The following is a 27,960-nucleotide window of genomic DNA, read 5'->3' on the forward strand; positions in this document are numbered from 1 at the left end:
AGATCAGGGGTGTCGAACTCCAGTCCTCAAGGGCTGGTGTCCAGAGGCTACGTCCACACGTACACGGGTATTTTTGAAAACGGAGATTTTCCATTTTTGTTTTTGCACATGTGCACACGTGCAGTTTTGAAAAAATATTTCCATCCACATGTAAATGCTAAAAACGAAATGTTGGCCAATCAGAAGTCTAGAAGCCTGGGAGGGAAAGACTAAACAGGGTTTTGTACCCTCACAAAACCGAAAAGTTTTTGTTTTCCTGAAAAGGCAGATAATTTTGTGTTACTTTTCAGGTGCCTTCAACATTTCAAATGTTAATAACTAAAGACAGTATTTTGGTTGGTGTAGACTCACAACTAGGAATAAACAAAATGCATACAGCACACATAAATGTACTTTTTTTTAAAAACTAAATTTATTCAAAGCGACGTTGGGATTTGTGTTGTGACAGCGACTGTGTTGAAAGGTCACCAACATGTAGCCACACATCTGAAAGCATATTGATTTGCTCTCCTGATATTTAGACTGCGGTATTGATATTTTAACCTTTGCCTATAAGCCACGTCCGAAGTTCACTCAGACGCCTCTGTCTTTCTAAACGGAGGGACAGTAACTGCGCATGTATATGTGTGTAAAAACTGCAGATAGTCAGATTAACAGTAACAGTATTTTGTCTCTATAAATTCATCTCATGTAAACAATAACATAGCGCACAGCGTCACGCCAAAAAAGGCGCACACCTTTGACGTTCCATGACAAACGGAGTTTTCCTCGTCCGCACGTAAACGCAAAAATGGAGTTTTCGAAAATCAGGAGTTTTTAAAAATCTCCATTTTCAGTGATTGAAAACACAGTTTACGTGTGGATGAAAGGTGCAAACGCATAGAAAAATCTGCGTTTTCAAAAATACCCGTGTACGTGTGGACGTTCCTTGGTAATGAACTAATCGTGTGATTCAGGTGTGTTGACTCAGGGTGAGATCTAAAACCTGCAGGACACCGGCCTTCGAGGCCTGGGGTTCGACACCCCTGGTCTATGCTGATCTACTGATCTATGCTCCTGTGACATCTCAATTTCCCTCTGGGATTACAGTTTTTGCCCACTGCTTGAACACATTTTGCAAAACCCCGCTCGCTGTGCCAAAACTGTACACACAAGTACACATGACACAACACTGGGAAATATACCATACACATCTGTGCCAAATTGGAACTCTACTCCCAAAACCTAAACTCTGCTGTCAAAACCTAACATTCCTCTGTCAAAATGTAACTCTGTTGCCAAAATGACACCATATGCAAACACTCACAGATCAGGGGGAACACACTAGTCTGCTGTACATAAAACACTGCAGTCCTTGATTCCCATTGTTTATTCAGAAGGCACATTTACAGGGGACACATTTCCAAACAACCATAAACGCAAATAGACCTACTCAATACTGCACATTGCAGTACCATGAATACAGGTAAAGCAAATAAAACAACAACAACACAATAATACTGCAATAGAAAAAACACTATACTGTAAACACAAAAAACCATGACAATTGTGCATAAGTGGGCTCATGGATCCCGCCGTCTGTTGGGGTCTGGCCACAGGACCTCATCAACATCGCAAGCAATGTCCTCTCCCGCTAGGCACCGGGGTAAATATCCTCTTGCTCTCCCTCCATCCATGCTTGCAAAGTTCTTGGAATGGCTACGCTGGGGGCTTTTTGTAGTTGGCTAATTGGTGTTCGGTTTTGCAAGTAGGTGCCTTCAGGTGTGTATTTGAGTGGTTGCAATTACCCGATGTGTTTTGTATTTTGGATACATGTGTTTTCCGAATGGGACCCTGAGATTTCATTTTGTGAGCGAAGTGTCTTATGTATGAAATAGAGTGTAGCATGCAGGACCATGTGTGTTGCATGAGGGAGTAGGTGTGTTGCATAATTGGGGTGCAAAGCAGCGCTTTTGTTTAAGGTAGGGGTACATGTGTTTGAGGTATGGTAACAACAGCTTCACGTTGTGTTACTTTAGTCTAAGCATGGGTTTATAGTGTTCAAGCAACGGGCAAAAACTGTAATAAAGTCCCTCTGATTCTGAAGTTTGAATATAGCTGAACTTTTGCTGGCAAAAGTTGAGGTTTGGAAAGAGAAAATCTGACAGGCCGGATGTGGTTGGCAGGAAGACGAATGGGGCTGGACAGCGTCAACACGTTAACGAGCTAACTGCGCTAACGCACTAGTTCCCACCCATGTAACTGAGCATTGCGTGGCACATCCAACATACTGTTTTACTTTAGTCCATGACACGTTTACCTTCAGGGTCATAAGTCACATGAAGACCAAAATAGTTCCAAACGCCAGATCTGAATGAGGGTGGGGGAGGTTCAATTTGCCATGTTGCAACCAGAGCTTAGCTTCTGTCTGGCTAGCTCGCCCTGCGCTCAGTGAATCTGCGTTCGACTACTCCGCCTAGGCTGCACTGTCGAGCGCAGATCCACTGAGCGCTCAACACAGACAGCATCGTCAGAAGGAAAGTTGATAACATAAATTAAAAATTCTGTATTGTTCGATACGTATGTGTACCGAACCGAAAGCTCTGTATCGAACGGTTCAATATCGATACGAATATCGTTGCACCCCTAGTTAATACTGTCCATATGTATATAGTGCTGCAGAACTGTGGATAACATAACAAACGTCATGTTTGGGGGTCCTAAAGGCACTGCACATCACCCCCAAAACACCAACAACGGTGAAGTTTGGATCATCATAGTGTGGGGCTGTTTTTCAGAATATGGCACTGGCACACTTCATATAACTATAGCAGGGATAAATGGAAAAATGTACCAAGACATTCTTGCTAAAAATATGCTGCCATCTACCAGGACCATGAAATGAACGTGAACGTTTCAGGAAGACAACGATTCCAAGCACACTGCCAAGGAAACTCTCAATTGGTTTCAGAGAAAAAAATAAAGCCTCTAGAATGGCCCAGCCAGTCACCTGACCTGAATCCAAGCCCTTGAGCCCTTGAGTAAGTCAGAGTCAGAGTTGTGGTTCCACAAGTGCTTAGAGGGCAGTTGTACTGAGATTTTTCTCCTTCCTTTTCTTTTAAAATACACCTCAAACTTCTGTGCTGCTGTATCTTTATAGTGTGGCTAGTATATGTTGATAACCTTCGGAACTATTGTGAGGCTCCATGCTACAGATTTGATCAATCAAATAATTGACTGTTATTTCCTCAGAATTCTGGAGAAAAAAAAAAAGATGTCCCCACTTTTTCTTTTTCCAGCGGCCAATCATCTTTTGTACCATGCTCCGCCACTGCTGGAGGGGAAAAATGACCTATTGGAGTGAATGGAGATGCCGCAACTCTCCCATTCAACGGCTCTGGAAAGATCTAAAGCTCAGAGTTCACTGAACCTTTGGGAGTAGAAGACTGATTGTGTGGCCAAAGTCACGCCTGAGCAATGGGACTAGCTTCTCCATACAGGAGGCGCCTTGAAGCTGTCATCACCAAAAAAGGCTTTGGTACAAAGTATTAAATGAATCTCACTAAGTGTGTGCAATAATCTTTTTCCTGTGTCGTATTTTCATTTTTACACATAACTTCATTGTGGACATCTATGGTTGGATTTCTTTGTACGTGTGGATTTGATTGGTTATTACTGGCATCTGGTGAAAAGTTCATGCCAACACCTTTACAAAAATATTTACTTAGCGAATGTGGTGATGTGTTCAATACTAATCTTACCTGCTGGGGCTTAATTAATGGATGTGTGCACGTGAGTTAACTGGAGGAACCACATTAGCCAGTATGATGCCAATTTAGCATTGGCGCCTTCTGAAAACATTTCAACACGTTTGAGAACTTGTTATTACAGAGCATTAACATCTGGGTTATTTTGTTTTTTGTTGTATTTTTGGGGTATTAGCAATTGGAGGGAAAAAATCAATTTAATCCACATTGAAGTACAGTTTCACCATCTCATCATCTTAGTGTTAAACTGACACTGGAAGTGTCAGTTTAGTTACAAGTAAGTTATTTACTTGGGCAGCACAGTGGTGCAGTGGTTTGCACTGTTGCCTCACAAGAAGGGCCTGAGTTCAATTCCACCATCAAGCCAGGGATTTTCTGTGTGGAGTTTGCATGTTCTCCTTGTGTTTGCATGGTCTTCTCTCCGGGGAATCTGGTTTCCTCCCACAATCCGGTAAGGATACCGGATACCATACCATCCAATATGGTATGGTATGGTATCCAAAGAAGCACAGTTAGTGGGGTTAGGTTAAATTGCCCATAAGTGTGAGCATGAATCTCAGTGTGTTAGCTCTGCGACAGGCTGGTGACCTGTCCATGGTATACCCTGCCTCTTGCCCTAAGACAGCTGGGACAGGCTCCAGCCCCCTGAGACCCTGAATTGGATAAGAGGAGGAGAATGGATGGAGTGGATCTTTTAGCACATGAACACAGTGGGATAATAAGAAAGATAAGACCAACTGAAGCTTTGTTCAGAAGCTTGGGCACAAGGAAAAAAACATATAGACTTTGGTGAGTTGGTTGAATTTGTACAAAATGAAATGCCTGGTAATGGACAAGGACATGGATGGTTACACTCTCGTGCAATAAACAGGATGTATGTATCACAAAACACGATAAGATGGCCGATCAGTTTGTTTTACTAACTCATCTACAAGACGCAGCAGCCGTGGCAGTTTGTCCTGCAACAACAACTGTAATCTCCACACTTTGACTTTCTTATGGAAATAGTATTTCACTTTTTTCGTTGTTTTTTTAATTATTGTAAGTAGTACTTACAGTTTTTTACAGACGCTAGGACACATTTCCCAATACTTAGGTCACTTTTGCAAAACTCCTCACACAGTGAGCACAACAGAAGTCTATGTGGGCTAAACTGAGGACCAGTTATCATTGTTTTGGCACAAAATGCATTCAATGACTACATCTCTCAAATTTCATGAATCATCTTCTCACTCAGACACAACAACTGCCAAAAATCTTTGTACGTACAGGACATTTTGCATGTGCTTACATACTGTTTTCAAAACTGTTAAACTTATGGCCAAAACAATAACACAATGCAAAACTTAAAAAGACAGCAAAATCCAACGGCAATATTTTATTGAAACATATTTTAAATCTAAAAATGCAGTTTAACCAGCCACAGCTGATTCTCATTGTAGATGAACATCTACACAGGTGTTACTCCTTCAATTTTTCAACTCCTTCAATTCTGGCAGCCAGAAGATTCTTTCCTAGGTGTGTTGCCCTAGATGACATAAGATGTGATGTGGATGAGAACCAGTGGCCAAATGGAGGAGACCGAGTAGATTAGCATTACTATTGTATGTGTATCAGTGGATGGTGTGTATACAAATTCTTGTATTTTGGGATTACTTAGTGCAAAAAAATAAAAATACAGAAACAAATATTAACGAATTCTGCATGATGTCTGATTCATTCCAGTAACATATATTGAAATTATAAACAGAGATGTGTCCTTGTTTTACACAGGAAACACTGTGTAATGCTACATGTTGTTAGTGTTTTTTAGGTCATTGTTTTGTGGGTGACAAAGTGTGTTTGTCGGCTGTCAACCTTTGCTAGTGTTCTGGAAGAATGAGTTTATTTGAGACCTGAATGAAGTGTTTTGGTAGTTGTAGTGCATTTTGAATGTGAAATGAACTGCTTTGCCAAGCTGACGGTCAGTTAGGAGGATTGTGTGAAGAGTTTTGCAAAAGTGACCTAAGTATTGGGAAATGTGTCCTAGCGTCTGTAAAAAACTGTAAACTTGAAATTTCGACATTTCTCAAAATGATCATTTTTAAAAATATATTTTTTATATTACGTTATATGTGTCGTAATGTGGAGGCTGACAGGCAGGAGAAAATAAAGGGGGGGAGTAGAGAACATGATAAAAGGATGGAGCAAAGTGTGTGTGTGTGTGTGTGTGTGTGTGTGAGAGAGTGTGTGAGAGTGTGTGTGTGTGTGTGTGTGTGTGTGTGTGTGTGTGTGTGTGTGTGTGTGTGTGTGTGAGAGAGAGAGAGAGTGTGTGTGTGTGTGTGTGTGTGTGTGTGTGTGTGTGTGTGTGTGTGTGTGTGTGTGTGTGTGTGTGAGAGAGTGTGTGAGAGTGTGTGTGTGTGTGTGTGTGTGTGTGTGAGAGAGAGTGTGTGTGTGTGTGAGAGAGTGTGTGTGTGTGTGTGTGTGTGTGTGTGTGTGTGTGTGTGTGTGTGTGTGTGTGTGTGTGTGTGTGAGAGAGAGAGTGTGTGTGTGTGTGAGAGAGAGAGTGTGTGTGTGTGTGTGTGTGTGTGTGTGTGTGTGTGAGAGAGAGAGAGAGAGAGAGAGAGAGAGAGAGAGAGAGAAAGAGGCATAGTGAGTAATGAACTTCATTATGAGGGTGGGGAGCTGCAGTAACGCCCCCCAGAAACCAGAGGCAGGCAGAGATGGATCCAGGAGATCTTGGCCATCCACAGCCTCCAAGAGTACCGAAGACCTAAGGCCACACATCTCAGCAAATACTGTGCAGCCATCCCAGAAAGAGAAGGCCGGAGGGCCCTTACTGGTGGTGGTCAGAGGGCCAGTGTCCGGCAGCCTCGCCTCTGTCAGTGCGCCCCAGGGTGGCTGTGGCTACAATGTAGCTGCCATCACCAGTGTGTGAAAAGGTGTGTGAATGGGTGAATGACTGAATGTAGTGTAAAGCGCTTTGCGGTCCTTAGGGACTGAGTAAAGCACTATACAAATGCAGGCCATTTACCATTTTACCATTTACTGGCAGTAAGATACATATTAACTCATTCACTGCCATTGACGTCTATAGCCGTCAATGGCAGTGAATGAGTCAATGGGTTTAACTCATTCACTGCCAATGGCTGGCAGTGAATGAGTTAAGTAGTTCTATTTACTATCATTTTGATCTTCAGATCAATTTCCTGACCTTGAGGGAGAAGTCCCAATTCAAATGTGACAGGTTATTTCTAATAATATCACCCTTGTTAGAATCAGAGTTTCTAAGTTATACCGCATTTTGTCAATTTTTAACCAAAAAGTCATTAAGCTGACCTTGAAGATCTTTGTGTACTTGAGCAAAATGTAAAGGATGAATGTACTCTATCTATATTACTCTATTCTACATGCCTACAACGTTTATTAGAATTCAGCTAAAACCTTTCATGCCATTGTGTTTACAGAATGATCACACACATATGCAAATGCTACCAAAACATTACCTCATTTCTAGTAATAACTAAGAAGCCGGCACGGCAGGTGCTGCTTGAGACATGTTTCTGCAGGCTCCAGCAGTTGGTAGGTTTGAAATTATGATGGCTCACTGTTTCACAGCAAATAATTATACAGGTTAATGTATAGTGCATCTCTTAGGCTGATTGCATGCAGGACCTGAAGAGTAATAAGATGTCCTTTGTTAATTTCATACATGTATGATATTCTTTTACTGTTACAGTTTTTGCCCGTTGCTTGAACACTATAAACCCATGCTCAGACTAAAGTAACACAACGTGAAGCTTTTGTTACCATACCTCAAACACATGTACCCATACCTTAAACAAAAGCGCTGCTTTGCACCCCAGTACCAATTATGCAACACTCCTACTCCTTTATGCAACACACATGGTCCTGCATGCTACACTCTATTTCATACATAAGACACTTCGCTCACAAAATGAAATCTCAGGGTGCCATTCAGAAAACACATGTATCCAAAATACAAAACACATCGGATAATTGCAACCACTCAAATACACACCTGAAGGCACCTACTTGCAAAACCGAACACCAATTAGCCAACTACAAAAAGCCCTCAGCGTAGCCATTTCAAGAACTTTGCAAGCATGGATGGAGGGAGAGCAAGAGGAAGAGGAAGAGGTAGAGGAGGAGGAGGAAGAGGAGGAGAAGGCCGAAGAGGCCATGCACGGACCCATATTTCTGATGAAATAAGAGCAACTTTGGTGGACCATGTCATCAACCACGGCCTGACTATGAGGGAAGCTGGGCAGAGAGTCCACCCACATCTAAGCCGCTTCACAGTGGCATCTGTAATACGAACATTCCGACTAGAAAACAGGTATGTCTTCATCTCACTGCCTTCTACTCTACTCAGATGGTTTTATAGCACTGTTCTACAGTATATCACATTACCATATCAAGTGTACGGGGTGCTAATGCTCCTTTTGCAGCCAAAGTGGTAGTTTCTGTGAAACATACCATGATTACTTATATTGAAGTACAGTGTTGTACAGTGGATGACACAGTACATACAGTAAAGTACTGTAAGAAAAATAAGCAAACCGATGACAATATGTGGTTGTATTTCTCTAGAATGACTCGAAGACCTTCTGGGGGAGGACGCCAACGCCTGTTCACACAATGGCAGGAACTTGCTGTTGTGGACCTAGTGAGGGCAGACAATGCCATCCGTCTCCACCAGCTACGACGGAAAATACTTGCAGACAGGCGAGTGTTCAGCAACATAGACCATGTGAGCATCACCACCATCAGACGCATCTTGGGTAAACACAGCATCACCATGAAGCAGCTCTACAGAGTCCCATTCGAGAGGAACAGTGACAGGGTCAAAGGACTTCGAGCTGAATATGTACGGGTACGTGTAACTGTCCCTTACATTTACAATAGAGTATTGGTGAAGTCCAGTAGCAGCTGAATATGTACCATATCAGTACCACATGGATCTATTCTGAGAGCTACACAGGTACCTGTGTGATGGGGTGAGGGTGCTGTATGTGTAGCACTGTAGTCCAGGGATATGTTCCCCTTTTTTTCAGAGAATCTTGACCATGGATGGAGCTGCACAGCCTCATGAATACATTTTCATTGATGAAGCTGGATTCGACCTGAGCAATGCGGCGACATTCAGGTGACAGCAATCCATGGATGGTTTTGACATGGAAGAGGATATTTACCCCGGTGCCTAGCGGGAGAAGACATTGCTTGCGATGTTGATGAGGTCCTGTGGCCAGACCCCAACAGACGGCGGGATCCATGAGCCCACGTATGCACAATTGTCATGATTTTTTGTTTACAGTATAGTGTTTTTTCTATTACTGTATTATGGTTTTTTTTTGTTTTTGTTTTTTTTGCTTTACCTGTATTCATGGTACTGCGATGTACACTATTGAGTAGGTCTATTTGCGTTTTTGGTTGTTTGAAAATGTGTCTCCTGTAAATGTGCCTTCTGAATAAACAATGGAAATCAAGGACTGCAGTGTTTTATGTAAAGGAGACTAGTGTGTTCCCCCTGATCTGTAAGTGTTTGCATATGATGCAAGTATGTGTCATTTTGTCAACAGAGTTACATTTTGACAGAGGAATGTCAGGTTTTGACAGCAGAGTTTAGGTTTTGGGAGTGGAGTTTCATTTTGGCACAGATGTGTATGGTATATTTCCCAGTGTTGTGTCGTGTTTACTTGTGTTTAGAGTTTTGGCACAATGAGCGACGTTTTGCCAAATGTGTTCAAGCAACGGGCAAAAACTGTAATAGCTTTGTCTGCTTGTTACAGTTTTTGCCCGTTGCTTGAACACTATAAACCCATGCTTAGACTAAAGTAACACAACGTGAAGCTGTTGTTACCATACCTCAAACACATGTACCCATACCTTAAACAAAAGCGCTGCTTTGCACCCCAGTACCAATTATGCAACACACCTACTCCCTCATGCAACACACATGGTCCTGCATGCTACACTCTATTTCATACATAAGACACTTCGCTCACAAAATGAAATCTCAGGGTCCCATTCGGAAAACACATGTATCCAAAATACAAAACACATCGGGTAATTGCAACCACTCAAATACACACCTGAAGGCACCTACTTGCAAAACCGAACACCAATTAGCCAACTACAAAAAGCCCCCAGCGTAGCCATTTCAAGAACTTTGCAAGCATGGATGGAGGGAGAGCAAGAGGATATTTACCCCGGTGCCTAGCGGGAGAGGACATTGCTTGCGATGTTGATGAGGTCCTGTGGCCAGACCCCAACAGACGGCGGGATCCATGAGCCCACTCATGCACAATTGTCATGGTTTTTTGTGTTTACAGTATAGTGTTTTTTCTATTGCAGTACTATTGTGTTGTTGTTGTTTTATTTGCTTTACCTGTATTCATGGTACTGCAATGTACAGTATTGAGTAGGTCTATTTGCGTTTATGGTTGTTTGGAAATGTGTCCCCTGTAAATGTGCCTTCTGAATAAACAATGGGAATCAAGGACTGCAGTGTTTTATGTACAGCAGACTAGTGTGTTCCCCCTGATCTGTGAGTGTTTGCATATGGTGCAGGTATGTGTCATTTTGGCAACAGAGTTACATTTTGACAAAGGAATGTTAGGTTTTGACAGCAGAGTTTAGGTTTTGGGAGTAGAGTTCCAATTTGGCACAGATGTGAATGGTATATTTCCCAGTGTTGTGTCATGTGTACTTGTGTGTACAGTTTTGGCACAGCGAGCGGGGTTTTGCAAAATGTGTTCAAGCAGTGGGCAAAAACTGTAAAGCTCGGGGTCCGGTACCTGTCTTCATCACCACGCCCTGACTCATGACTCACACATGATTGGTTAACGTCTCGGAACTAATTCGTTTTATTCGTTAACCGATTGTTCGTCAACATCCAGTTTCCGTGCCAGGTCACTTCCAGTAAGACAGCACGTTCAAGACGTTGACTAATATAACATAGAAAATATTTGCATTTTTCAGACTTTGCACATATACCGCTTCTTTAACGTGCAGATGTAAAACGACAATGATGAAGGAAAACTCGGATCTCGCTCACGTTCTCGTTTTATCCAGTAAACCGGTTCGTTTTCTTTTCTTCTGAAAGTCCTAACCGGAAATTACTTGAAAAGCGACCGGAATCTCTTCCTGGTCGATGTGGACAGAAAGAAGAAATTCAGGGTGAGGTCTGTTGTTGTAGTTGCGATAATAATGGGGAGAATTACTGACGATATGTCGGGAGAGGCCCGTGGTTTATGCAGGACTGCGTTGTGCGGCGTATGAAGCCCACTTTCATTATGCTTGAACAGATGTGCAGCGCTGCATTCTCCATGGACACTGTGTTAGCCGCTAACGCTACAGACTAGTGCACCTGTGACCGGCTTCTTTGTGTCATTTCAATCTGCGGTTATTTTCCCCATTGACTGTTAGTTAACTCAGCTTATTAAGGTGAACTTTAGGAGGTTTTTTGCAATCATCCAGGGCGGCAAGCCCCAGTCACTGGTATCCGACGTGCTGTGCAAGGTTGACGAAGAAGTCCGTCTCCAGAAATGCGTGGTGTTCGCTCAGTTTGCCCCTGGCTGGATGTTTATAGATCCACATAGTCCCAGAATAGTTCCGAAAGTCAGCGATGGCGTCATCCAAAGCAAAGGTCGGAGTCAACAGTGAGACAAACGCCCTTAAAGACAGTAAAAGCAACGCGAGCAGCTCAGCTGAGGACGCCTCACCACATAACCGCACATATTGCCTTGATGACCTGGAGACTGTCGCCACAGTCGGTGAGTTGACCACAACATTTGATTTGTCCGTAACTGTTCGGGTGTCTTATCTTAGGCTTAGGCGGGGTGTTCCCCAGAGGTGTTTGACGCCAGAAAACCTTTTTTAAAATTGATGAGTTTTCATATTTGAGATCTTTTCCTTAAAAACATAAAGCTGGAGCTGGTCACACCTGGACCAGGTGCTGATGGTGTGCAGGGTGAGAGTTTTACAGTCTGTGCTGATTGGTTTCTATGATCGTAACATGTTGTTCTAAGGAAGCAGAAGCTTTGCTGGAGTGTTCAGTGATTTCCTGTTATTGGCAGTCGTTGCCAACTGAAAGGTTCTCTGCTGTGAAACAATCGGATCTGTTCTGTTTCCTCATTAAAATGATCCCTCAGTTGGTCTGAACTGTGAGCGTGCAGTGTGTCACTCTTACTCACACGTTCACTCTTCTGCGTTTTCATTCAGTGTCCAGTGTGTGGCTGTTTGGAGTCATCGACTGTGCTGTGCTCAGGTCTGATAGACCGAATCCTGACTTTGATTCATTCCCATAGAAACTGTTGGAATTGAAGGTTCTGGTCTGAATGAATCTTCTACCGTTTCTTTATCTGTACTTTTCCCAGTAGTGTAAGCTCACTACTGCTGCTGCTGCTGCCCGTCACCCCTCCCAGGGTACGCGCCACCAAACTTTTAAGCTTACCTTTTTTTTTTCATTTAAATACTCATATTGGTTGTATCAGCAGCAAAAACCACATATTCAAACAGAACAAACACCATTTTTACATATTTACATCATGGACAATAGTTACCAAAGCAGAGTACTGTACAGTTATTAAAATTAGAGTACAGATAAGTGGCAAGCCCAGGCTGTAGTGTGCAAACAGAGCCAGATACTGAAAGGTGCAGTTACAGCGCTGATGTAAACCTCTGTTTGTTGGGAGCAGTTCTGATTGTGCAGTCTGACAGCTGCAGGGAGGAAGGACCTGCAGAAACGCTCCTTCATGCATCGAGGATGCAGCAGTCTGTCACTGCAGCAGCTCTGCAGCAACATCTACATGCATGGGCTGGGAGACTCTGTCCATCAGAGATGTTATTTTGGCCAGAGTCCTTCTGTCTCCCACCACCTGCACTGGGTCCAGGGTGCATCCCAGCACAGAGCTGGCCTTCCTGATGACTTTATCCATATAATATGGGTTCCATAGGTCAGATTATTAGGTGCGCTCAGACTTGATATGGTACAAAAAAGTAAGAGGCATTTAAAAAAAAATTAGAACAATATAAGCACCAGTGTCAATAACAACACTGTTTTTCAGCTGTGCCCCCACACACCGTGTGGTGTACATGCACACTATGCCTGACCTAAATCCAGTAGAGCAGCATGTTTTGGTCCACCTAACCTGCCCAGATTCACCTCAACGATGCCCTGGTCCAGATCTGCGAGGAGACCCTGTCCCTTGTCTCATTAGGAGCGTCCCCCATGTTGTCAGACGTCCATACAGGCACATAAGGAGTATCCTGCTGCATCAGTTTATCACTTTGGTTTTTGGAGTCTCTTTGAATTTAGCTTACTGTAGTTTTTTTCCACATTTGTATCAAATGTGGCATCCATTTGTTATTAACACATTATCCATTGAGCAGCATCAGGACCCGCACCAGTGGGGGGGTGCATGGTGGGTCCTGAGGTCCTGAGTTGGAATCCACCACCTGGCCTGTTCTGCATGCGTGTTCTACCCATGTTTGCGTGGCGTCTCTCTGGGTAATCCAGCGTCCTCCAAACACATGCATTTGGTGGGGTTGGGTTAATTGATGATTTTAAACTGCCCATGGGTGTGAATGGTTGTCTGGAGTGTGCTAGGCTCCACCCCCCATGATCGCTCGGCACCATATTGTCTTTGCTGACTGAATTGATTTGGTGAGGAAGGCTGCTGGTGTTTCTGTGTAACTGCTGGCACGTCCATCCCTGCCAGGGTTGCACCTCCGCGTCAGTCCAGGACTTAAAGAGAAATGTCGCACTTTTTAAACACAAATAATAGTTTTATCCTTTTAATATGCAAACACTGCAAATAAGTATCTCATCCAATAATACTTCAGTCAGTATTGGGCGTCAGTGTGCTTCATCATAACTGTGTGGAGGTTACCCTTTGCTCAGGTCAGCTAGTATAAATGAATGAAGGCTCGTGGTTATCAGTAAACAATAAATATAAAGGTGTCACATCTTTCAGTAACAACTCGATTTGGTGCAGTTTGAACTGAACAGATTTGCATTTCAGTGACTACAAATGGCATCCAATTGAATAAAACTATGGGATGACACCATTTATGAATTGTTATGGAAGTGAAAAGTATTCTTCTTCTTCTTCTTCTTCTTTTTAAACATAATTTCCTCTGGAAGGATTCTGATTCTGATGCTGATATCTGATAGGCCAATAATGTCACCTGACCCATGTGTCATCTGGGCTGTAGAGATCAGAAAGCTGCCATGAACATGCCCAGGCAGAGGTTGGACATGTTCAGGCTGCCGTGAGGACACCTCACTGTTGGCACCTGCTGTACGTGATGCCACAAGAACTCGGGCAGAAACCTTCGGACTCTTACCCAGAGGACTTACAGCCCAGCCAGCTGTGGGCTGGATTTAATAATAATAATGGATTGCATTTATATAGTGCTTTTCAAGACCCTCAAAGCACTTTACAATACCACTATTCATTCACTCTCACATTCACTCACTGGTGGAGGCAGCTACGGTTGTAGCCACAGCTGCCCTGGGGCAGACTGACAGAAGCCAGGCTGCCATATCGCGCCATCGGCCCCTCTGGCCAACACCAGTAGGCGGTAGGTGAAGTGTCTTGCCCAAGGACACAACGACCAGGACAGAGAGCCCGGGGATCGAACCGGCGACCTTCCGGTTACAGATGCGATTCCCAACCCCCTGATCCTCTTAAGCACTGCATTTTTTAATCAGTGTGACAAACAAATGCACGTGCCACACGTTACTTGAATTCAGAAAAGCTCGAGTCCGTTAGATATCCAATTTACAATTGTGTAAACTGGATGTGTAACTGTCTGTAGGGATGAAAGGAGCATGTCATAGAGTTTGCACTTAAAGACCAGTTTACTCAAGCTCAGCGAGTTTCATGATGTCTTATACTGATGTCACAAAAGTCCAGATGAACAGGATCAGCGCTCCTGGACTGAGCGTGCATCAAACCCATACCTTCCTGTTGCTGCTGTCACCCTGACGCTCGTCTCCACCCTCTCCACACTGATCCACCTCTCTTCTGCACTGTGCACTGCTGTGGATGTTTGCGGCATTTCACAGCTTGTTGTGTCTTTATTGTTGTACCTGTTTGCCTCTCATGCACATGCATGTTTTCTGTTTTGCTTCTACTGACATTCATCCTTCTTCTCTCCAGTGCATACCTCCACCTGTCAGGCTCTCATCTCTTTCGCTGCATATAATAATGTTGTCTGAGAACATCATAGTCCAAGCAAACTCTCATCTGCCTCGTCTGTGAATCTGTCCATCGCCAGTCCAAGGAAGAAGGGGCTCAGAGTCCCCCCGATGTCACTTCAACCCAGCCCTGTTTGTATCTCTGTGTGGTTCAAGTTGAACTTCTCATCTGCTGCCTGTGTGTGTGAGTGTCCTCCACATATGTGAGTCACCCAGTCTGTTATGGGTCTTAAAGTTCTCCTTGTTGTATAGTTGGATCAAGATCAAATGAAAAAAGTTCCCCTGGCAGAACGATTTGAGTTAGTCACTGTTTACTAAAGGGTGGAAACTGCACCCATCTGTCACCTCTGCTGTCTTTTTGAATGAAGAAACAATGTAAGGAGCCTTCAAAATGATGAATAGTCTAACATGCAGCATTTTGGTAATATGCATTAGGCTGCACACAAGCCAAAGCCTAATGAGTGCTGGGCAGGTGTGCAGCAGGGGATCGCATTCATCCGCTGTTTCTGGAAGCAACGGCATAAAAATCCTATTTGCCAACTCATTTTGTCTGATGAGAGGGATTTGGTGGCTAAAACAGACCAGCTAAAGCTCTTTATATGTGCACTTTAATTGTCATTGAAAACATAAGACAGCTCTCTGGTGCCATTAGGTGAGTCTGCTGCTGTCACATGCTGCGGTGGCCTTTGTGACCGTCACTCACAGTTTGGGGATTTGTTGATGCTGCTTTTATTTATTTATTGTAACTGGCGGTGCAGTGGGAATGTGTGCTGTTGTATACAGTACAGTTGTTTTGTCTAAGCTTCAGAAGCAAACAGGTAGATGAAGAGTTATGGATCAGTTTCAATTCAAAGTACATTATTGTCTGATGTCACCTGGCCTTCACTTTCAGTGTCACTGCTTGGTGTCTGATCACAACACTGAAAAGCATCTCTGTGCTTAGTAACATAACCGAGTGCCTGTGAGAACAGTTCTGTTCTTGGATGAGGGGAAAGGCTTGTCTAACAACATGCTAATTATGTAGTTAAGTGCACTGACGGCTTGCTAGCATTAAAGCTCTCCAGACTGGCTTTTGTTAAATCCTCCCACCATAATGTTTTGGCACAGTCTGCATGGAGGGCAACTGAAGAGTACACAGCTGTGCGTTTCATTCACCCACTATTCATGTCCTATTATAAGAAGCAGAGCCATCCTCTCTAACCCAACTACAGACCAGTACAGAAACTGCCATTCTCTGACTAGACCTCTGCAAATGACTCATTACAAAGACTGAGGTGTGCGCCGTCTCCCTGAACCAGCTCATGCAGCAGGGCTGATGCAGACGGTCATAATCTTTGGTAATAGGGCGTTGCAGCTGAGTGGGCTGCGTGTGGTCGTTTCTTACACACTGACAGTCCTACAGAAGCATTTTCATTTTAAAAGACATTTTTCTAGATACGACTTGTTCACCTGACTGTGACGGTGCACCGCTGTTTCTTTGTTGCTGTGGCAACAGCAACAGGACTGAGACAAAGGTTGATTGGAGGTAAAGCTGAGGAACGAGACAGCCAGCATTTCATTAGGCAGCTGCAGCAGCTCCACGTGTGACTCAGAGTAGCTGTTATATCACACAGCCGTCTCTCTCTGCCCATCAGCGCCGCAGGAATAAAATGCCAATTGGTGCTTTGTCTTTAGGAGGAGAACAGTTCTGGGCTCAGGCCAATACCTGACTGCACAAACTGTCCTCATGTGGCCACAGGAGGACACGCTGCCTGCTCCTGTGGGATCTCAGCCATTACTGCCCACTCTCACAGTTCCACTGTGACCTGACGGCACTCGGTCTGATTGCTCGTGCCCTTTCTTCCCTGTCTGAATGAATCACATTATTCTGTTTTTCTTAATGTTGTTTCTCATAGCAACAAGTATAAGGAGACGTGAAAGACCCACGAGCAACAATGGTGTTGTCCAATCAGATTAAGGATACTAGTCACACATGTAAGTGCAAAAGGCATGAAAACACTTGCACAACTAGTTTACAGGAACAGAGACGAAACTGAAGTGTGTGTGTGTGTGTGTGTGTGTGTGTGTGTGTGCGTGTGTGCGTGTGCGTGTGTGTGCGTGTGCGTGTGTGTGCGTGTGCGTGTGTGTGCGCGTGCGTGTGTGCGTGCGTGCGTGCGTGCGTGCGTGTGTGTACACTCCCTGAACAGTACTCGTCAAACACTTTGTGATTGCTGCTTCATGTTTCATGACCTACTTTCTCGTGTTACTTTAGCTAATAGCAAATAGCTGCTGCTTGTATAGTCATGATTCAGAACCAGTAGGTGTTTGGGGTCAGCGCAGCAACGTTTGCTCCTCTTCCTCTGTAGCTGACAGTCTGCTTGTAATCAGACGTATTTAAAGCCCTTTAGTTCTCTGTGGGTGGCACTTAAAAGGTTCAGTTAAGCATCAGCAACCTTACTGTGCTGATGGGAGCTCACTTCAGTTCTCTTTGGCTTCAGTAGCTTTGCAATCAGAATTGGGATCTAAATGCACTGTGATGTGAAGCACATTTTGAATCTCTGCATGCTCCTCTTGTATCTTTTATCTGTTCATGTATTCATTTCTATTTGTGTTATTTCAGTTGTTACATTAAATGTGGTGTCGTATGGAGACGTGTAAGGCAGGACAGGCAGGGAAAAGAGTAATAATAAAAGGATACAAATGGAAATGCACACCGTATCGCCAACAGCTGCCCCTGTAGGAAAAAACAAACGTACAACTCCCAGAGCACATAAATGGGAAAATACGCAGATACTTGAATCAACAGTTGTACTGGGAGTAAGTGAGCGAGTGTTATAATAACTGCGTCTTTGTCACAAATGTGCTTCATAATGAGGATGGGAAGCCCCAGTAATGTCCCCCAGGAGCCAGAGGCAAATAATGAACCAGGACAACCGTGCCATTCATAGCCCCCACAGTACCGAAGACCTGAGGCAGCACATCTCTGCGACATCTGCAGGCCCATCCTAGCAGGAGAGGGACGGAGGCCCCAGATGGGGTGTCCACAGCCAAAGGGTGAGAGTCCCAGAGGACCAGAGGCAACGGCCAGTCGCTAGAGACCAGCCACCTTGGTACTTGGTACAGGTTTCCAGGGACCTGAAAATTCCCCGGGACACCACCGAGTCTGGGGCACCCACTACCCCCACCACACAGAGTAGACTGGGGCTCATCTGCACACTGTGTCACAATACCAATCAGTTACAACAGACACACACACACACACACACACACACACACACTAAAGGGACGAGACAAACTGGTCTGGGTCTGAAACAAGCTGCACCCAACAACGGTTGTTCCCTCACCTGGACGCCCCAACCCACCCAATTGGCCTAACGGCACCCACGAGGCGCAGAGTGGACATTCTAATGTGGGTCGGCCCAAACTGCACGGCGAGTTGGCCAGGGAGGTGCAGACAGCCCCCACAGAAGGAGGGACACAGCCAGAGACCAGGCGACCCCGGGCGTGGGATCCCAGGCCCAGCACTCGCCCCTGCCCAGCTGGGGGCAAGTCCCCCACACCACAAGCACCCCAGTGCCCACATCCCAAGACCGTTAGGCAGCACCCACCCCACTTCTCAACCGTCACCAACTGAGGCAGATGCATAGACACTCCAAAACTGCAACCGCAGCTCTCCAGCCCCCAGGAGGCCACCAGGCACCCGTAGTCCCAGAGACCATCATCACCCACCTGCAAGTCAAACAGGGAAATGAGACTACAGCCAACCACCCCCATTAAGTAGTGGAATTGATCAGTGGGGGCCGGAGGGAGACAAATTCATCCGTCCGTGGTTTGGTGAAGAGGCAGACATTCCACCCGTTTCTATTTTGATTGGTGCATAAGGTGTTTTTTTGGTTTCCAGTTCATGAGGATACTTTTCTTTGTGATTCGTAAGGAAAGAAGGAGTATAAATGATGTATTTGCTTCCATATCTAGTTCACCTCTATCACTGAAGTTGCACAGTTTGGGTGAGGTTGGTATGCTGTAACGAGACATGTGGTCATAGGTCTTACCCACATGTGCTCACGACCATATAGCATGCATATAATTCTCAGCAGAGTTGTTTTTGCAATAAGTGCACGTGTTCGACTGAGTGAGGTCCATTTGGAACGAACTTTGCCCTCTCAGTTTATGGTTGGGAGCGAAATTGATTTGTCAATTTTAAACAATACAAACTTTTTGAGGTACAGATATTTAAAACGTTTGACACCCAAGTAGGTATTTCTAGATTCAGGTCTCTGGGGTTGAATCTTTCCTGTATGATGATTTCAGTTTCTCATATTCAAGAAATGTGCATTTGCTGATTCTATGTGTTATAGGTTCTTCAAATGAAGCAAATTTTCCATCTTGTAGAACATGTTCTGGATTTTTCCCCTTCTCGTGCCACAGTGAAAAACTGCAAAGCATTGTCTTTTTCTGATAAATATCGGGATTGTTCCAAATCGGTGTTAGTTTCATGGGCTAAGTGGAGACTTCCCACCAGACTGTGAGAGAAGTGTTTATGTTGAGGGTTTTAAAGCACTTATGATGCTCAATGCTGGAGCTGATGGTGGCAGACTGGAGATTTTCACTTTTCTACAGAAGGCTTGCTCTGGGTCCAGCATAGGGCTGTCTAAGAAGCTTGGTTTAATCCATTTTAAAACAGATCTATTGGATAAGAAATGGTGAGAAAGATTTGTCAGTTCTAGATCACACTCATGTTTTGGTTTTTGTAGAGTTTAGACTTTTTATTAGGATCATTGAAAATGAGTAGTTTATTTTCAGCAGACTCATCATTTTAGTGGCAACTCTTCCCATGAGTGATATAGGTAAAGTTCTTCAGTGTGTGAGATCACCCTCTAGCATTTTTAATAATGGAATATGATTCAACTGGATCAGGTTTAAGAGCTCGGCTGAAAAATGTATACCTGGATATGTAATGTTACCTGGATATATTGGAGCGGTGTCTGACAGTTCAGAGGCAGAGCTGCTGATTTACTCTGGTCGATGGAGTGTCTGATATGGATTAAAACTTATCTATAAATGTGATCGTCTTTAGCAAGGTTTGTAAGTAAAGTAAGTAAAATGTTATTTATATAGGACCTTTCACGACGAAATCACAAAGTGCTTCACAGAAGCTAAAACATAAAAACAAAAAGCAGCCAAAAGCAAGTTTAAAAAGATGAGTTTTTAGCTGTTTTTTAAAAGAGATGGCTGAGTCCACAGATCTCAGGCTCGATGGAAGATGGGAGTTCCAGAGTCTGGGGGCCACAGTTACAGAAGCTCTGTCTCCTTTTGTTTTCAACCTCGTGTAGTGGACATGACCTCAGGGACCTACTGGGGATGTAAGGATGTAAAAGATCACTGATGTATGTTGGTGCTTGTCCATGCAGAGCCCTGAATGCCAAAATCATAATCAAAAAGTGGACTCTGAATTTTATGGGGAGCCAGTGCAGCTGGATCAGCAGGGGTGTGGCATGGGAGTACCTGGAAGACTTGGTCAATAGCCTTGCGGCAGCATTCTGAGCACCCTGCAGACGGTCCAAGAAGGCATTACTTAGACAGGTGAACAAAGAATTACAATAGTCCAAACAAGATGAAATAAATGCATGTATGATCATTGTCAGTTCAGAGCGTGACACAGTAGGACTCAGCAAAGTTTCTTAAATGGTAAAAACAGGAGCGGACCAGAGATATAACGTGAGCGTCCAGCGTCAGAGCTGGGTCAAAAGTAACACCAAGACTCCTAATAGAAGATTTGGCAAATGAAGCAAGAGGGCCTAAATTTTCCACTACCAAGGGCACAAATTTATCGGGAGCATAAACAAGGACTTCAGTTTTCTCTTAAAGGAGATATATAACTGAATATCATCTGCATAGCAGTGATAAGAAATGTCCTTAAACGTGCTCAATAAGTGCTGAAGAGGGAGTAAATACAACAAAAACAATAAGGGTCCCAACACAGAACCTTGTGGCACACCATAGGCAAGAGAAGTGGAGGAAGACCTGAACTTAGAGGTAGCCACAGAGAAGAATCGCTCACACAAACAGTCCAAAGCAGACCCTGATATACCCACCCAGTGTCTCAGCCTATCTAACAAAATGTGATGGAAAGTAACACGTCATAAGCGTATAGGCTCACCTTCTGGTCTGTCTTCAGTTTGAACTTTGATAGCTACGTTTGGTCAGATTGCTGCTGCTGCTGCTGCTAATGGTGAATCCGTTTAGTTCCAGTAGAGTTATATTGTTAAGAAGTTCTGCAGTGTCAGCATCGGAGGGATTCATCTGTGATGAGTGTAAAGCTGCATAAAGGTCTTTAAAATGTTTTTTTTCCTGCTGTACTGAGCGTGTCAATTTCTGGATTAAATCTAGGTTGAAGTCTCCTCCTATTATGAGTCGGTGTCAGTGATCAGAAAGGGAAGGAATGAAGAAAGGAGGGGTCATCAACATTTGGACCATATATACTAGCCAAACACAAACTTCATACATTAAGTATTATAAGTCTGCCCTCTGGATCTGTAAGTGTTGCTTATAGTGAAGTTAGTTTTTCTCCTAACAAAGGGCAGCCAAAGAACGCCCTTCAAACAAGCTGAGTTGTGCTTACAGATTGATTAAAGGAGTTCAGCTTGTAGTGAAGGAAAAAAGGGTCACACCAAATATTGACTGTGAAGCTTGGTAGAATTGCACAAATACTGCATTTTCCTTATATGTTTAAAAGTATGCAGAGGTTTCAATAAATCCATTTTGTGCATTTTTCCTGACACAATGTAAAACAGCATCTAAAAAAATGAAGGGTGTAAAGACTCTTGCACCACAGACTTGCTGGTGTGCTCCTGCGTACTATTAGAAACATTAAATAAGAACTAAGACACACACATAACCCGTTCACATGCAGCTAAAAACAGCCACAACACGCTGGGAAGAGCAGCCCGCCTGAGCTGCGCCTGCCTGGCACCAGGACGGCCTTGGTTCCAGGCTGATGATTACTCCTGCTTGATAAACAATCCTTTGTCATGGTCAAGTTCCCCTGTGTGACCCCCTACTTCCCCCTGTTTCTCCCACTTTAGGCACGGGGACTTTTGGACGGGTCTTCCTGGTCAAGGACAAAAAGAGCAGGGCCTTCTTTGCCCTGAAGCAGATGAAGATCCCTGACGTGATCCGACTGAAGCAGGAGCAGCACGTCCACAACGAGAAGGAGGTGCTGAGTGAGGTCAACCACTCCTTTCTCATCAGACTGTGAGTGCTCTTCGCAGTCTCATCTGCAAACACATGGGGGCTCGTAGTCCAGTTGTAAATATGATCAACCTATCTCTAATAATCGGCTATGTACCACAGGCCTTCAAGCTGGCTGTAGTTAAACCTTTACTCAAAAAGCATCTCTAGACCCAGCAGTCTTAGCTAATTACAGGCTAATCTCCTTCCTTTATATCAAACATCCTTGAAAGAGTAGTTCACACACTGAGGTCAATTATGGAGTTCCACAGGGTTCAGTGCAAGGCCCAGGTCGGTTTACACTTACATGCTTCATTACAGGCAGTGTAGATGATGAGGGACTAGCAGAGAGGCAATGTTTCTGTCACATTCTCTTTGCTGGCTTCCTGTTAAATCCAGAGTTGAATTGAAACTCCTTCACAAACAGGGTTATGGTTTGCTTTGAGGTGATTGTTGTTGTGATCTCAACCTATATAAATAAAATAAAATTGACTTGAACATTTCTCAGTTTCGATGTGTTTTGGTGTGAATAATCATCCAAAGCATCATAAGAAAACACGCTTACTCTTTAGCGTGTAACATGGGAGTGTTGTGTTTTCTGTGTTACATAAAGGATAGAAATGACAAATTGTGAAAGCAAGAGTAGAGCTGAAACGTATGTGAGGGTCAGAGAGGCCAGCAGCCTCGTCCATCTTCATCAGTGACGGTGCTTTTTTGTCCTCGTTCATCTGAAGTGCCCTCCAGCTGAAACGCTTCCTGCACGCCTGCCCAAACACCACTGGGACATAAAAGAGCCGCAGAATGATGCAGCTTCTCATCTGATGTGATTCTCTCCACTTATTTAGACGTTAACAGTTTTGCCCTGCAGTGAACTTGTAGGACTGAACAAGACAGTGATGATAAAAGCTAAATGTAAGCCTGAGCTAACAGCACGTTTGACCCTGCTGTCTGTTACGTGGCAGGTTCTGGACTCACCACGATGAACGTTTTCTCTATATGCTCATGGACTACGTGCCGGGCGGCGAGCTCTTCAGCTACTTACGGAGCCGTGGGCGCTTCAGCAACGCCACGGGCCTTTTCTATACCTCTGAGATCGTTTGTGCCATTGAGTACCTCCACTCCAAAGAAATTGTGTATCGAGACCTGAAGCCTGAGAACATCTTGCTGGACAGCGAAGGACACATCCGTCTGACCGACTTTGGCTTTGCCAAGAAGCTCACGGACAGGTAAAAACCAGTGTTTGTGTGCTCACTGGATATTTGTTTTGAGGTAAGAACTAAATGCAGAAGAAAGATTTAAGGTAACGAATGCGTATTGTTGAAACAAGTAACACCCATAAGACACTAGCTGATGCTGGGGACGATACAGAGCTGTCTTTGCAATAAAGATTTGTTTTGCAATAAAATAGCTTCTTGTGGATTTCGTTCAACAAGCCTTTTGTAGCTTTCAGTTGCACGAGTCCATCATGAGCCCCTCAGCCTCAGTCACGATGCCTCATCAAGTAATGAAAGCTGATCGTGGATGTTGGAGACGAGTAACTGAGGTTTAACCTGAAAGGGCAGCAATGGTAGCAATGATTTGGTGTATAACTCTGTGCAGCACACAGACTCCATCTTCCGATTGCTCTTGAAGGTGTCCCACTGCAGAAAATTAGCTTCTGTGATTGGTGGAGAAAGTAGATGATTGCTTGTCAGAGCTGAAAGGAATTTGGAATAGTCTCTGAAATGATCTGTAAAGCCAGATGACAGATAACAAATGATATCATGTATTTATAGAAACAAAGCCAGGAGCAACAAAGCAGCTGATTCTAACCAGACGTGCTCATAAACTGAGTGGAAGGCTTCGTCTGATCCACGGCAGACGTGTCCTTCCAACACATTTGCCTGTTTATAGTAAAACATTTATTACATACAGCTGCAAGATGTATTGAACATTATGTTCATAATACGTTATTGTCCAATAAGCCTGGGCTTGTTGCTTTTTCTAATGCAATCATGTTTCTTTCACACCAGAACTTCATGTCACCCCTCAGCCGTCAGAGGCTCGTGAAGTATGGTCAGGTGGTGTGAATCCACCAACTGGAGAACAGCACCACAGGTCGCATTAAAACTGACGAGATCTATGACCTCAAGATCGGAGGTCAAGTTTTCTGAAAATCTTACAAACGCAATAACTTGAAAACGAGGCGACATGAGATTTTGAGAGCATAGAGGTGTGCGCCCGCAGGCTGACAGTACTTTTAATAAACCATGAAAGAAGGAACTTTCTGTTCCACATTAATGTGTCCAAGTTTTAATGCACAGACTTTATTTGCTGTGTGTTTTACTGAATCTGATTAAAAGATATGTTACCAAAGAAAAAAGCCCAGATTAGCATCATGTGATGCACACATGGGTGGCTGTCCCTTCCCTGCGTCTCACTGTGCCCCACAGGCTACTGCTAAACCTAGAGGTCAGACCTGAGCTGACCTTTGGTTGAAACCTGCAAATATCAGGTTCAGTTTGTGAGACTGAACCTTTATATTATAATCTGCCTGCCTCTCTGCCTCAGCTCCTTCCTACTGTACATAAAATAGAAAATGTAACCACTTCTTTATAAAGCGACGCCTCTGTAATTCATACAAGATAATGATGTGAGGAACAAATGTCCTCTTGATTGCAAATGCTGTCGGTGCTCTGCCCACACGGCTCACTGCGCTGCGTCTATACCCGGTTATGTCCTGGTTTGTGAGGATTCAGGTTGCACTTCATTACGTTTACAGTAGTGAAGTTTGTTCTCCTCATAACAGAGTATTTTGTGGGAACAGATCTGAATGTTTACTGTTGTTTGCGTGTTTATGTAACTACTGTGGGATCCATGGATGGGATGCGTGCACAGTAAATGACCTCGGACAGCATCTGCTGTCATTTGGTGACATTATTTTTTAAATGATCCAATAAAATAGAACATGTTGGATGTTGTTGATTGAAGCGTGGGATTTTGGGCTGAATGTGATTGGATAAATTTGGTATTTTGTATTTTTGCTGCATAAATTCTGTTTTTCTGCAGCTTTGCCTGAGAAAGAGCACAAACGACCATCGGTCAGGAGCCCTGGACACAAACAGCCGCTGCACTCGTGTGAGGCAGAAGCCACCCTTTGTCTTTTTATTTAGGACTGTTTTAACTGTGAGGTTCTGCTGGATTGTGCACACGGTGCACGTCCACTGTCACGGCTTTAGCTGAAATTTAAAAGATGCACGAAAGCGTTCACAGGGGAGAGTTGACAGAGGCAGCTTGATGGCTTTTCACTGACTGAGGACGTTCACAACAGGTAAAAGCACTTTGGCTTGGACTCATGCTGCTCACTGGATGGTTGTATTGTTTTGAGTTTGACTGGCCAGTTAGCTCATAGAGAGCTTCATGTTCCTGTGAGATGGAGGAAATGTTTCACTGGAGGAGAAACTGGCGTCCTTTAGCCTGAATTAGATATACAGTAGTCGAGATCTCCCGGTCACCTCAGCAGAATGTCGAAGATGCAGAGTGAAGGAAGAGATGGCTTTATGTCTGCACTGCGGTCTCAGTTTCTCTCTGCATTTCGCCCAGAGCTGTACATGTAAAGATAATGGTGTAAGATTACATTTCCCCCAGACTGCGAGAGCAGAACAGATGGACAGCAGATACCTTTCTGATGTGCAAGTGACCCTCTTATATAAATGGAGGGCAGCAGAATTGCCTGGAATAGGAAGACAACTGCCTGATTGCCACGAGCTTTGTTGTGCTCTCCACGTTCAGGTTGTGATAAAGCACAGAGCTGCCAGTGTCTCCACAGTGCCCCCTGCTGGCAGATACACTCATCAGCACATTCAAACGTGACGACACGAAACTGCGAAGAGCAAGAACACATCCCTCGATATCATCACATATCACACTTATGTCCATCCTGCACCCCACGTATGATTCTACCGACAGCAGCAGCCTCCTCCTCCTCCGCCGGGGCAACGTGATTTCCATACAAATTACTGTTGTCATGGTAACTGGTTGAAAGAGGTCATTACCTAGGTGATATTGGTGACAAATGATGAAAGGCTGGCACTGGACCAAGTGCTCTTCAACAAAGGACAAGTGGCTTTGACAGAGGCGTGTGTGTGTGTGTGTGCGTGCGCGTGTGCGCGCGCGTGTGTGTGCGTGCGCGTGTGTGTGTGCGTGCGCGTGTGTGTGTGCGCGTGCGTGCGCGTGTGTGCGTGCGTGTGTGTGTGTGTGTGTGTGCGTGGTGTGTGTGTGTGTGTGTGTGTGTGTGCGTGCGTGTGTGTGTGTGTGTGTGCGTGGTGTGTGTGTGTGTGTGTGTGTGCGTGGTGTGTGTGTGTGTGTGTGTGTGTGTGCGCGCGTGTGTGTGTGTGGTGTGCGTGTGTGGTGTGCGCGCGTGTGTGCGTGCGTGGCACATGCAGAGAGTGTCAATCAGCTAGACAGGAGCATGCACAGCCACATGTAAGTAATCTGCTCTAGACTGCATTTCATCACAGCACCTCGACAAACAGCTGTAGTGATGATGATGTGTTTCAGTCTTATCTTCTGATGTTGTCCTCTAATGTTCTGTGTTGGAGGATGAAACCTGCCCAGTGTTGCTGCAGTGCGCTCACACACTGGCGTGGCTGCTTTGTCAGTAATAGACTAAGTAAGACTTTGGTTGCTGTGGCAGAAAGATGATGCAGAGGTGATGCACATTAAAACACGCCTAACTGAAATGTGCAGGAGCGATGCTGTGACTAATAGTGTCGGCTGGTTTTTCTTTGTTCCATTAGTCTGCTGGTGTGTCACCAGTTGCAGCAAAGCAGCTGATGTACTTTATTAGTTTAGTTACAGATTTGTGTTCCTGTTCTGCGCTTCATGGTTCACAGCACAGCTTCAGATCCAGGTGAGAGCAGAGTGTGGGTGTGTGTCCAGCACCAGCTGTATCCAGTCTGAATACAGATCAGTTTAAGCCTTTTATTGGTCTGTAAATTCTGAGGACGGAGAGGGAGAGACAATTAAACATGCTAGAGTGGACATGTGGGCGGGGTCAACAGCAGCAGTTCTCTGCCCATATTCACTGATGATTTTCTCCCAGTGTCCAGGTGGGTTCTCTCCAGGTTACTGCGACTTCCTGCCAGTCTAAACACATGCAGGTGGAGGGGTTAAACTGTGTGTAGGTGTGAGTGTGTCTGTGTTAGTCTGGCAACCTGTCCAGGGTGTGTCCCACCTCTCGGTCGGTACATGCATTTAATGGAAGCTTTGTGTGTTTTCCATTCGCACACTGTAGACGTTGTAAAGCATTTATGGACATGAATAGTAGCATTTGACAGGATTGCTGTCTCTCTAAACATGGCTGCCACTATATTAACGTGACAGTCTATAAATCTGTTCTCCACTCTCGGATTTGGAACATACGATCATGTGAGTCTGCACAATAACAGGAGAGTTTGTATGCATCAAAAGCAGCTCTCACCAGCGTGCTTGTTTAGCTGTGTGGAGTCAGGACGATCTTCCAAGGCTCCTCTAAGTATTGGATCCTTTGATGGACTTCTTCTTTGTGGAGAGACTGAAACAGTGTTGTGCATGTTTATTCTTTCACCTCACAAATTGTCATTTCACTTATTTTGAAAAGTTCTGGTCGACACGATTGAGCCTTTGTCTCAGACTGTGTCCACCCTAGAACGGGCGTAAGTTGTTCTGAAGGTAACATTATCGTGTGTACCCAACTGAAAGGAGGTTTACAAATGTGAATAGAGTTGACTAAAGCAGCATATTGCATTAAGTGTAAGGCAGTGTACACAGACAGCA

At 44.4% G+C, this 27,960-nt stretch overlaps 1 protein-coding gene across 1 annotated transcript; it reads left to right on the forward strand.

Moving 5' to 3' along the window:
* Positions 1-10,736: 10,736 nt before the first annotated feature.
* Positions 10,737-24,398, forward strand: LOC113018340 (cAMP-dependent protein kinase catalytic subunit PRKX-like). The gene is made up of 3 exons (XM_026161402.1): positions 10,737-11,524; positions 22,020-22,188; positions 23,127-24,398. Exons 1-3 carry the CDS (start codon positions 11,377-11,379, stop codon positions 23,392-23,394), a joined length of 585 nt encoding a protein of 194 aa, XP_026017187.1. The 5' UTR covers positions 10,737-11,376; the 3' UTR covers positions 23,395-24,398.
* Positions 24,399-27,960: the final 3,562 nt, after the last annotated feature.

Source organism: Astatotilapia calliptera, unplaced genomic scaffold (genome assembly GCF_900246225.1).
Source record: "Astatotilapia calliptera unplaced genomic scaffold, fAstCal1.2 U_scaffold_64, whole genome shotgun sequence".
Lineage (NCBI taxonomy): Eukaryota > Metazoa > Chordata > Actinopteri > Cichliformes > Cichlidae > Astatotilapia > Astatotilapia calliptera.